Source organism: Malaclemys terrapin, chromosome 9 (assembly GCF_027887155.1).
Source record: "Malaclemys terrapin pileata isolate rMalTer1 chromosome 9, rMalTer1.hap1, whole genome shotgun sequence".
NCBI classification, from domain to species: domain Eukaryota; kingdom Metazoa; phylum Chordata; order Testudines; family Emydidae; genus Malaclemys; species Malaclemys terrapin.
Window position 1 is genome coordinate 18,688,704 of NC_071513.1, and position 12,885 is coordinate 18,701,588.

At 45.7% G+C, this 12,885-nt stretch overlaps 1 protein-coding gene across 3 annotated transcripts in view; it reads left to right on the plus strand.

The window, feature by feature from the left end:
• PAK3 (p21 (RAC1) activated kinase 3) overlaps positions 1 to 7,883 on the plus strand; it is a 190,503-nt gene extending 182,620 nt beyond the window's left edge. For all 3 annotated transcript variants that reach the window (XM_054040344.1, XM_054040343.1, XM_054040345.1), the window contains 2 exons: positions 271 to 408; positions 1,102 to 7,883. In XM_054040344.1, the coding sequence (XP_053896319.1) occupies positions 271 to 408; positions 1,102 to 1,191 (228 nt within the window). In that variant the 3' untranslated portion in view covers positions 1,192 to 7,883. The remainder of the gene's footprint in view (positions 1 to 270; positions 409 to 1,101) is intronic.
• The last annotated feature ends 5,002 nt before the right edge of the window (positions 7,884 to 12,885 follow it).

Genomic DNA, 12,885 nt, shown 5'->3' on the forward strand with positions numbered 1-12,885 from the left:
CGCTCCCCTTTGCAGGCACAACTTATGCCAGCAAAAAATTGCTTTTGTTGGACTAGCTTATTAAGCAAATGCAATAAGCTACATGGACAAAAGCCATTTATGTATCTACACTAGGGCTTTTGCCAGCATAGAAATGTCACCGAAAAATCACACCTGTAATGGACATTGCTTTGCCAGCAAAAGTTGCGAGTGTAGACCTGGCCTTAAACAGGAATACCTATTAGATGTTGAGGTTAATAGGTTAAACCCTCTGGTTTAATGTTTCTCTAGGCTTTGTATCTGATAGCTACTAATGGAACCCCAGAACTTCAAAATCCTGAGAGACTCTCTGCTGTGTTCCGAGACTTTCTGAACCGCTGTCTGGAAATGGACGTAGACAGACGGGGGTCTGCCAAGGAGCTTTTACAGGTAAAATGGGCACAGGTGTGGGAGGTGATTGCAAGTGAAAAGTCTATGTAAGTGGTGGCATTTGTGTCCTCCAAATATGGAGCCCCACTAGCTATACAGGGAGTTGGCGTAGTCGGATCTTCATAGTGCATTTCACTTCAAGCTTGGCACTTTTCACACAAGCCGTAACTGTTCTGTAATGTGTATCATTTTCCTTTTCAGAACCAAGTGACGGTATTTGAATGGGGCAGGGGAAAGGGGGTGTGAGGTGGGGCTGATGCTCCTCCACTTATCTGGGTTCAGTTAAGGAGGAAATCCTTTGAAGTTAACCAAATCTGAAACACAAGTGTAAATGAGATGAGAGTCTGGCCCCAGAGATGAGAGGCCAATGTGCACTCTGTCACCTAGCACCCTGTAGTCAGAATTTTGCCTTCATGCAAAAGGCAACTGATGTGAACCTGCGCCTCAGAGGTTCTGAATGCAGGATCTGGGCCTACAATAAGATTGGGCCAAATTCATCCCTGGAGTTGCTAGAATTGCACCAGAGATGAATTTGTCCTTCGTGTTTTGAAAAGTTACAGAGTATTGCGTCTTGTTAAAATTAGAGCCTAAGTATGGCGCAAGCACAACAAAAAAGCTGCTTGAAAGTTAGGGTAATTGGTCTTTGCATGGAAAATAATGAATAATTTTTCTTTCTGTTTTTGTTTTTAATAGCATCCATTTTTGAAATTAGCCAAGCCTCTCTCCAGCCTGACTCCTCTCATCATTGCAGCAAAGGAAGCAATTAAGAACAGCAGCCGCTAGCATTGTGGACTGGCTTTACCCCAGGCCAGCTCCCTCCAGAGCGGGACTGAACAAAACTCTGTAAAACCTCAATTCTTGTGCTGCAGGACAGGCAGACATAAGGACAAACAGTCACAGTCATGATGGAGGCCAGCTGTTTTCCAGCTCTTTGAGGACTAGAAACCTATCACGTGTCTTCTTCCTGCTCTCTGATTTCTTAATTTATTTCTCAGATGAAACAGGGCCCAAAACCGAGCTGCCAGGCCAGAAATCGCCTTGTTGTCTCAGCCATCTCCACAGTCAAACAAACTCAGTAGCGAGACTCCCAGTGACCATCCTGTGCATTTCACTTTTAAATGATTGGTTGGTTCTTAAAGATTCACAATCACGTTTCTGAGTTTTTTGGTTTGGTTTGGAATGGAAGAAGGGTCCTCCTGCATTAAGAAACCTCCTCCAGGCTGAGTTGTCTTTTGAATACAACCCATTTGCTAGTATTTGCCCATTCATGGTACCATTAGATGGTAAGGATGAAAGTGAAAGTGCTTTTCCAACCAAAAATAAATCACCCGCCGAGCAGGAAGAGCATCCTGATGAGATATACGCTTTCAACCGTGAACATACAGAGTTCGGGTCCTTGGCAGCATGATTTGTGCAATTAACAATGGTACTTTTGCCTTGGTGAGGTTCTTGTAAACTGAAAAGCGGAAAGGTCAGCAAGTTTGCTCAGAAAGGGCTCGTCTGCTACAAAGCTGTAATGCAAATGGCGGCCCAGTCTTGCTAGGTGCTGAATCTCTCCTGCAAAGTGCTCAGCACACAACTTCCCCAGCAGTGCGATAGACAGGCACTCCCACTGAAGGGAGCCGAGGACGCTCAGCCCCTTTGCAGACGGGAGGCACTCAGCGCCCTGTGGGATTACACCAGCTATTCATAGCATGAGACCCTAACCAACAGTAGGCTGAAATCTGCTATCGGCTGCCTCCATGCCAATGCAGCCCTATTTAAATTTGGGTTTGCACAGATTTAATAGAGGGGCAGAATTCAGCCTAGCGATTGTGTGAACCGAGTTTGCCCATCCCCATGGCTGGCTTATGACTGCTGAAAAAGGACAGGTAGCGTCTGTAAAATTCCCAATCAATTAGGCAGCCCAGTGCTCTAAACTGTTACTCCTGTGAGTGCCCCTTAGTCATGTGACTAATTCTATTGAAAATGTTGGGGCTACTCAAGTAAGAGTTTGCAGGATTTCATTCTGCATGAGCTCTCCTGCCAATGCAACAAACGAGGGTGGAGGAAATGTATTTAAACAAGGGTTTTGTAGTGCTGGGTGAAGGGAGGGAAAGGTAAATGCAGTGTAGAGTACATAAATACTCTTAGGCCATAAACTGGGTCAGCCTTTAACTCTCCCCTCAATGCACGCACCAAACTCACCTTAATGCTAGCATGTGTATGTCGAGGAGAGAATAATGGCTGGAAATGACTGAGGATTGTACTGGCTCGTAAATTTATTTGTAAAGGAGCAGAATAGTTTAATCAACAATTTGTATTATGTGACCGGACAGACCTGGTTGGCTTTCACTCAGCAAAGTAATGTGTATGGACTATTTGCTGCTGGATTTTAGGGTTAATACTACATTTAAAAATCAAAGCCCTTCGAAACAACAGTAGGATGTGGCTATTGGTAGTGGGGAGCCTGCCTCTGTCAAAATAATAATAAACCCTCGAATGTAGATCAACGTGACTTCACATTTAGTTTTTGATACTGCAAGGAGCTGAGCGTTCCTGAGAGGTGCTAAGCATCCTCAACTCGTTGTCATTAGTAAGAGTTAAGGGTGCTTAGGCCTTGAGCCTTCGTTTGGCTTTGGATTTTAGTGATATCTTTGGGTTGTGACTTTCATTAATATTGCCAACTGGCTGACCCTCATTATTTGTCCACCTCAGTTTCTTTGGGGCTTGACTGAGGCAGTGTTTATTAGTTTACCATACTCAGCTGCTAATTAACTTTCCCCCATCTCCTGGGATGCAGAACAAGTTTTTGTTTTATGCCCAAATAAGTAAAGATTCTTCTTCTGTAGTGGGATCATTTTTGTCTTTGTCAACTCAGGTTAGACATCTAGGAGATGGGAGTTTAGGCTTCTTTGAAAATCCAGTGATTCAAGCTCACAAAGGCCCAACCTTATTTTGTAAAGAATCAATCGTAAAGAAATGAATTTAAATTCCACATAGAAGTAAAGGGGCAAGTGACAGTTTCTATTTCCAGGGTAGCTTTTTCTTGTCTTTGTATCCACAAAGGTGCGTTCATCCGTCCCTTGAAAGGAAAGCACTTTCTGTGGAGCATTTCTGCTGGATATCCAGAACAAATCTTTTTGGGAGGTTATGCTATTCGATTTGCTGGTTTTTTTCCCCTAGTTGTTATCTTCAGCTATAAATATTTTGCCTTTTTATCCCAGCCCCACCCTTCAAAGAAAAAATTTAAAAAGGTATAATCAAAGATATACACTTCAGAATGGTGTATTCTCCAGTGTGTGAAATATTGTTGACACTGGCTTTTTAAATACAACTGCTTTAATAAGAGGCCTTAATTTTTATTTTATTTGTAAAAATATTTATTTTATTTTGCAGCAGCAAATCCAGAGATTTTACTTTTTAAAAAGATTCTTCGCATGCCGACAAGATTCAATAGAAATCCAGTTCCTGCCAGTGATTGCATCCAGCACACAAGCTATAAGTGCCCAGCTGAGTACTCTGTAAAAGGGACCGTTTACTTTATGTCCCTTTATCTAAGGGAGTAGTAGCATTCCTACAACTCTTCGCTTGGGAGATTCTGTGGCACTAAATGCTTCAAGCCAGTGGATGCAGAAAGATAGCAGCTGCTTTTATATCCTCCTGGATTTGGAGGCAGACTTGGAAGTGGAAAACAATCCTGAAAGAGACAGGCCTTGTGTGTGAATTACAGAATTGAAAAATAGCACATCAGGATAGGCATTGCCTTTGCAGAACAAAAAAGATGTCAGCAATCAGATAAGTCTCTGGTTTTTTGAGAGCAATCCCTGGTTTAGGCAATTATTTATGTATATTTTAAGGAGTATTAGAGAGAAGCTGTTCCTCCTGCCAAAAGCATATATAAAGATAAACATACTGTACATGTTTCAGACACTTTCATTCCAGGTATTAATAGACTCGTTAATTGCCTTTTCCTATTTTATTTTTAAATTCATAATACAGTAAAGAACTTCCCGATCTCAAATGTTGTTCCAGTCCCCTATAATGATGAGGTGTGAAAATGGCCGTTAGCTCACCAGGGTTCCGAAAGGTCCTAGGACAGGAGCAAGAAAGCTGTAAAATCAGGGAAGTTTGAGAAGCACAGTACAGATTATTTATTTAAGAAAATGGAAAAGGGAAAAAAAAAAAAAGCCTTACATGTAACAAGGCTTCTGCATGCATTCACGGGAGCCAGAGGAATTGCTGGATCTTACAGTGCTCTCAGGTTTTGGTCACAGTATCGGGCAAAGGTTGCGTTATCACCTGTTGTGTCTTTCTGCTTTTGTAAATACGTATGTGTCTGTTTTCCATCACTGGCTACTGGTTGGCCAAATCTCATTGTACACAGATGAACTCAGTTATTTATTTATTCTGTTGTCGTTCAGGTTTCTTTGAGGCTAATGAGAGCACCTCAACATTATAGTTCCTATCAGCCCATCCCCCCAATTTCTGCCCCAAACACATTCCAGTCACTAAAGAAGGGAAATACTAAATCATATCCAATTGCCTATGTAGTTGTTACTTCCAATATGGAGTCATAGTTTTGGCTACATAAGGAGTATTCCTCAATACTGCACATGAAGCATGTAAATAAATATATTTCTTTGCTCAGCGGGTTTGCATACGACTTGGTTGACAAGCCAGAGAGATTCCATAAAATCTACCAATGAAGGCAGGAAGAAATGTTGCTTTGCTTGAAACACCAGGGCATGCACAGCAAAGCTAGAATAGCCTTTCTGAGCTGTATAAAAGGCCACTAGCCTGCATCTTTCCCCAATGGAGTATCATTCATTCACACTCAGTAACTTAAAGCTGAGCGGTGGGGGGAAGTGACTAAGGCCCAGAAGCAAAGCCTCCAGCTTTCAAGATAGTTATTCTCTTGGACTGGGCAAGTACCTTCATTTTTAAACCATATTTTTCAGGACAAGGGAAAGGACCACTTTTGTGTTTCAAGAACGACCGTTCTGATATCTCGCTCGGGTTTCTACCAGAGCATCTGCATCTTGAGATCTTCAGGTATCTTTAAAACACCTCATTGCTCATGCCCATCCTTGATCTAAAGTGATAGTTCTCTAGGTGAACCCTGCAGAATCTTGCTTACACCTTCCCCTGTTTATGAATGGTTCAGAGATGAGTCAGCACACTGGGGTTGTGTCACAAATGCATAAAACCCTACTTGGAGGTGAAATCTACCTGTTTTGGCTCAACGCTTGGGTTGTGTGGATCTTTGGGAATATCTGCAGTCTCAAAAAGGGTATGGGGGAAAGAAGCTTATGTTCTCTTCATTGGTGCCTTCTGGTCAGTCATCGGTCTGATTCTGCAAATACTATCACTGCTTAGCTATTCTTCTGAGTAAGCACTAAGTTTCAGAATCTGACCGTGACTAAGGAAATTGTGGGTAACATAATATATTAGTGTTAAAGTTGCTTTAATGAAAAATGACCTTTTTTACTTTTGGAGCATGGTGGCTTTGCACCTGACATTTTCCCAAAGGATTAAAAATGCCTGCATTAGCATCTGTGTGCCAGGTGCAGCTGTCTCCAAGCCAGTGGGGCCCACATTCATAGCCACTCATGCTTAGTGCTCAATTACTGCAAGGCATGGCCAGTGACACCTGCTTTTACCAGTTGCCTACTAAATGGTGTCAAAGCAAGTAGGGAAAGAGAGGATTGAAATCAGGAGCAGTGAGCTGGCAATCGTTGCAGATGGATCTCAGAGGCGACAATGCACACTTTCAAATATGTGTTTGAATCACAGACTACAAGTGAGGAAATATGTGCACCTAGCAATTATCATTTGTGTGTCTTCCCCTTCACTCCCTTCAGGGACTTGGAACAGCTAGACGAATAGTTCCAAAGAGAGAAGCAAAAGGGGGTTAACCCTCCGCTGTTACGGCTCTTCCTAGTCTCTACATTTTATTTGGTTGCTATTACTCTTTGTGAATCCCTCTCTGCTCCTTCCATCCTCAGTGGCTTCTAACCAAGTATCATTATCTGAGACAAAGTGGTCACACTTCTCATTTCAGTCCTTTTTCGATTGCCTGTTTACAGCAGTGTTTTAAATCGGCATCCTCAGCCTGGAGAACAAGTCCCTCGTGGGCATAACCTCCACTAGATCACTGCCTGCAATCCCAAGACATTCCTGAGCCTGTCTCCCAGATGTGACATGTTGGCATAATATAGTAGGAGACTTAAGGGAATAATGTTGGCTTGATTTGTTTTAAACTAAAATCCTTTTGCTGCTGAATATTCTCTGTTTCGTTTGTCCAACCTTACTGTACACTTAGGGAACATACAGGATCCAGTTCTGCTCTCACTGAAATCAGTAAGAATTTTGCCATTGACTTCAATGACAGCAGCAGCTGGCCCTTAATTAGCAGGTTCTGATAAGGCAGAGCCACCCAAACAGAATGTCACTTTATGTGCTGGCTGCTGAGAAGTATTCTCTGGATAAGCAGGGATGTGCAAGAGGGTCAGACCCAGCCTTTTCTTTCGCACGTGGTGCTTTACATGTAATAGGCCGAATGTTGCACTTTTGAGGCATTCTTTTGCATCCATGCCTGCTAAGATTTTGACCACTGAACTTCCAGGTTACAAACAAAATGTGTGCACAATTGCTTTGAATCTTTATATTAGTCTTAGGCCGTGTTAATAAATCTGTCTGTAGAACAACAACAGAAAAAGGCTGGTCAACTCTTCGGTTGCAGATCCCATAGTCTGGCTGCTTGGACTTGGAGGGTGAGTGAGCTACGGACATGACCCAATTGCAAAGTACTGCACGGACCAGAAGGCCATGGTGGAAATAATAACTAACCTTATGGGTAGAACTTGAGTCCAGGGGCTACACCAGGGAGTTATTCTAGAGCTTGTATATGTATATTTATACTGCACTGCATGTGCTGTACACACATATACACATACATTCTAGTAAGATCTGGCAAAAGAATCCTGCAACCATTAACTGGCTTGAGTTTTAACTACCTGTAAACTCCCGGTCAATCAGAAGCAACTAGTTTACAGCTATACTAGTGTCTGCTGGGTTTTTCTTCAGGGTACCCAGACAAAAGTAAACAGGAGGATCCTACATTTTCATTGTTTATCAAAAATGTATCTCATTTTGCTGTACATTCCTTTTTTTAGGATGTGTTTATCTGTAAAAAAAAAAAGTGTGTAGTGAAATTCTTCTGTAACTTTGGATTAAGAGGTACTTACGATCTTTTTAAAAAGAGAACTAAGTTATTTACTTTGTAAATATGCTGATGGCATGGATCCATCGTACTGACCTCAGCATCCATTTTTTTAAAAGAATTTTTTCTTTCCAACATTAAGTTATTTTAAATTGTGGTTGAAGCAATAGAAAATTGAAATATGGATTGTGCATGACTGTGTCTTGAGTGTAAAAATATTGCAGTTTGAAACTTGGACCTAAAGTATTGCAAATAAAAGTTATAAATACCACCGACTTGTGTTTTCTCAGCTCTCTCCAAAGGATTTCCTTGTGTTGTACAGCAAAATAATATCAGGGCTGGATTAAGACAATCTTGGGCCCTAAGCACCCCGTGACATGGGTCCCCCTGTGGTTCTCCCCCATTTGGAACATGGGTGGTAAGTGTACTGGCAGCAGTGTATGGACTGGGCCTGCTGCAGTCTTTTCTTCCTACCACACACGCAGTCCTTTGCGGGGTTTGCATTGGCAGAAGCTCCCAGAGCTATGGGTCTTGGAGATAACACCTCTTTGAGATGTATAGGGTAGTTCACCCTCCTCCAGGCTGTCTGCAAATTCAGGCAGACATCACTCCTTCACACTGTTCGTGTTTTAAGCCTTTCTGAGACCTACTGTCACTGATTCATATAGTTATATTCAGACAAAACATTCACTCACACTAACTCATCAGCTGTCGGTCCTCAATGAGTCCTCCTACATGTCATCCTCCATCTGGATGCTGGAGCTCTTGTATCTCTTGGCTTTACAAAGCTCTAGACAGCCATGTATTTCACTGCTCTGCCACTTGGAAACTTCACTTAGTGCTGTGATTTTTCAGTTTATGTTTTGCCCATTATCATTTTTATAAACCATAAAATGCCATAAATGAATATGTATTACACAGTTGGAGATAAGCCACATTCCCTGCCTCTACAAACAAGTCACAAGGAGGAGGAACTTTATCTTTATTCTAACACACACACACACCTTCCCCATGTTAAAAGAACATTATTACGGCTGCAGAGATAAGCACTCAAAGTCAGGAAATGCCAGAATTAAGATTGTCTGTGCAGCCTTAATTTGGCTTGTGCACATGCATTATGAGACAGTCGCTAATTACATTATCACACACGGTTATCACAAGACTCCTGCCTCATTCAGGGCACAGAATGGCCAGCCAGTGGGTCTCTCAGATATTTGCTGATAGCAGAGGAATGGTGAGACTCAGGAATCTTGGATTCCATTCCAGAGTCGAGGGGAATTTGCTCTAGTGGCCACAGTCCATTCTGCCCATTCCCCTGCAAGCATGATGCTTTCTGCCCTATCTCCTCCAAAATTGTCTCTATCCCAGTCTCGCCTCCATTCCTGGCTCCTCCTTCCCATGCCACTTTTCTCACCTAGTCAGTCCCATTCTCCATGCCTCAGGCTTCTCATCCTAAGCCAAATCTTCACCTCTGGATGCTGGCCCAGCCCCATTCTCCTCATCCCTTCATTTCTGGTCCCAGGCTCCTAGCCTAGGCAGTTCCAGTATTTCCCTCCCCCAGCTCTGTCAGTCTCCTGGGCCACTCTTTCCCAACCCAGCTCCTAGATCCCATTTCCATCTTGCTCCCCACCAGTCCCAGTCTCCCCCGATTCCCCTCTCCGGGCTTTTTGTCCCAATCCAATTCCCCCTGCAGATCTGCCTCCTGTCCTCTCTACAATTGCTCAGACAGCTTCCTATTCCATGTTGCCCAGGCCCAGCAGGGATGGCATTGAGAGGAAAGGAGAGAGAGTCTTCCTGCTCGCAGTTCAGGTAGACATAGCATGGCCCACAGCGGGCCAGGGCTGCAATTGCAGGGATAGTTGCCCCAGGCTGGAACATGCCAAGTGTGGATGGAATCCTCAGGGAAGTTAGAGGTGAAAATCTAAGTCGTCTCCACTGAGCATGCACAACTGCAATTGTTGAAAGGTTTATAACATGACCAAAGTTGGATGGATTTTCATGGGGATGGCATCTCAGACAGAAACACACCCCGCCAACAAATTTCAAGTTCCTCCTCCAAAGTAAGTGGAGATAAAGGGTGAGGTTGGGGGGGTGGGAGAGGGGTGGAGGTGGGCACTAGAGATTCTCAAAGAAAATATAGACAAAATCACATATTTTTCACTAGGCTCATCAGAAACACCTGAATTGTTCTGACTGAAATTTTGCTGCGGCAGCTACGTGGCATGTAAAAAAATTTAAATCCAAACTGTTAATGTTTGGCAAACTTGAAAACAGGGGCTTATAATGGGAAATGTTGGGCAACCTTAACACTAGCAGCCCTGACCTGCCGCTAAGATGCCAAAAAGCACTGAAACTGTAGTGGTCCCAGGATATTAGCGACAAGGGGCGTGAGGGAAAAGCTTTTACTGGACCCACTTCTGTGGGTGAGAATGCTTTAGGTCTGACCTGAAGAACTCTGTGTAGCTTGAAAGCTTGTCTCTCACCAACAGAAGTTGGGCCAATAAAAGTGATTACCTCACCCACTGTGTCTCTCTCTGACAGCATGCCAGTTATAGTAAAGTGAGCATCTGCCAAGTGAGGCAATCAGACTCCAGGCACTCACATCTGTCTTGACCTTGCCTTATATGCCGTTTATGCTTAACATAGCGTTACCATACGTCCGTTTTTTCCCGGACATGTCCGGCTTTTTGGCACTTAAATCCCCGTCCGGGGGGAATTGCCAAAAAGCCGAACATGTCCGGGAAAATGCTGGCCAGGCACTTCCCCTCCCGTGGCGGCTCTGCTCCTCCCCTGACTCTTCAGCTCTGTTTAAGAGCCGGGCTGCCCGAGCGCTACCGGCTTCAGGCAGCCCCCATGCCTCCGGACGCTGCGCTGCCGGAGCCCGGGAGGGGAAGTGCCCGGCTGGGGGCGCAGGGTCCGGAGGCAAGGGGGCTGCCCAAAGCCCGAGTGCTACCGGCTTCACGGTTTGCCGGGCAGCCTCCAGACCCTGCGCCCCCGGCTGGGCGCTTCCCCTCCCGGGCTCCAGCTGCACTGGGGAAGCGCCGGCCGGGGGAACAGGGTCTGGGGGCTGCCCGGCAAACCGTGAAGCCGGTAGCGCTCGGGCAGCCCTTTCCGCGTGGCTGGGAGTGGGAGGGAGGAGGGGGCGGAGTTAGGGCGGGGTTGGGGCGGGGAAGGGGCGGAGTTGGGACGGGCTGGGGTGGGAAATGGGCGGGGCCAGGACCCCGTGGAGGGTCCTCTTTTTTTATTTGTTAAGTATGGTAACCCTACTTAACATAATGTTATATAGAGGCTAGGTTCGCACTTCAGAGAACCAACATCAGCTACCATGGTGCTGAATGGACAGAAACAGGTTACAGCCCTAGCTATGGCCTTGGCTACACGCAGCGCTGCCGCGGCAGCGCTGTGAAGCACGAGTGTAGTCGCGCCGCAGGTAAGTACTCCACCTCTCCGAGGGGAATAGCTTGCAGCGCTGCAGGCTCTGATTACACTCGTGCTTTACAGCGCTGCACTCGCTGCACTCGGGGGGAGGGGCATTTTCACACCCCTGAGCGCAGCAAGTTGCAGCGCTATACAGCGCCAGTGTAGCCAAGGCCTATGTTAGGGTTTTTTCATCTTATGAGCAATGGCACGAGGCAGGCAGTGCACTGAAATTCAGGAGACCTGTGTCAGTCCTGACTCTGCCTCAGCCTTTCAGGGTGACCCTGACCAAGTCACTTACTTAGGGACAGATTTACAAAGGTATTGAAGTGCCTAAAGAGACACCAAGTGGGCTTTCAAAAGCACCTAAGTGAGTTAAGCCCCTAACTTGTTTAGGTGATGTCTATGGCTCCCATTAGGTACCACTTTGCAACTTTAGGCAGCTAGATGGCTTTCTAAATCAGGCCTTATTCTCTCTGCGTTCAACCCCCATCATTAAAATAGGGAGCCTATAAGTCCCCCAACTCTCAGGGGCATTGTGAGGCTAATAATATATGGAGATATTCCTATCTCATAGAACTGGAAGGGACCCTGAAAGGTCATCAAGTCCAGCCCCCTGCTTTCGCTAGCAGGACCAAGTATTGATTTTGCCCCAGATCCCTAAGTGGCCCCCTCAAAGACTGAGCTCACAACGCTGGGTTTAACAGGCCAATGCTCAAACCACTGAGCTATCCCTCCCACCTAATGTTTGCAAGGGCTAGCTAAACGTGGCCAACCCCAAAACTGTGCAAGTAAGGGCAGAATGTGGCCGTTTGAACCTGTCTTGCAAAAGGCAAATGCTGCCAATCATTTGTAGGACAGATTTTGCGAGAGGCTCATGTCAAACAGACACCGACAGGCGGTGATGATTTGCCTTGGAGGCTGGTGCGCACAGCTGACGAAACAGCAAGTATGTCCTGTGCTCTACATGCCTGTGTCCTTGAGTCAGGAGTGGATTGTTAATTGTGCACTTGATAGCATAAGATGCGCTGGACAATCAGTAGACTCAAGCCTGCTGTGAGGTAACCCCATATTTCCAGTGTGCTCCCCACCTCACTTTTTCCAACAGTAAGGTAGACAGTTCAGTGGGTATTTTACAAGGTAGCATCTTCCAAGGCTTAACGCCACCTGTTTTCTATTCATAACCCCCTGGAACATGGCTGTGTTGTAAGGGCTGGCAGCTTGTGAGCAGGACATTTTGCAGAAGATGTGCCAGCATGTTGTCTGGGGACCTGGGGCTTGGCATGGTAGATGCAGTCAGCAGGGGGTGCCAATGGAACATGGCTCTAGAGGGATTGGGGGAGGAAGCGTGTAGGGGTGACAGCTGGGAGGGGTAATTGGCATTCTTTTTGAGGGAGGGTCATGGGGGGGGCTGGCCTTTGAGATAGGTGCTTCTCATGGCTTGGTGCCCGGGGGAGGGAGGAGGGAGAGTGCTAGTGAGAGGTTTTTCCACTTGGCAGAGTTGCTGGGGCGTGGGGGTTGGCAGTGGAGGGGGCAGCACGCTGGGGGAGCAGCAGGGAGGAGGGGTTGGTTTGGGTGCAGTCAGGGTGTGTGGCAGTCAGTCAGCTTGAGGAGGTGGAGTTAGTGCTTATTGTGACATCAGCGACAGGTCAGGTGAGCTAAGGCCAAAGGGCAGCGTGAAAGCCGACACTGAACATCATTGATTGGCTCCATATTCTGCCCTCACATACACCAAGGTAAAGCCAGCAAAATGGCACTGAAGGCTGTGCAATTTACACCAGCAGGGAATTGACACCCCACCCCCCGCCCCCCCAGCGTGCCTGGACACGTTACACCTAGAGGAAAACAACTTGAGC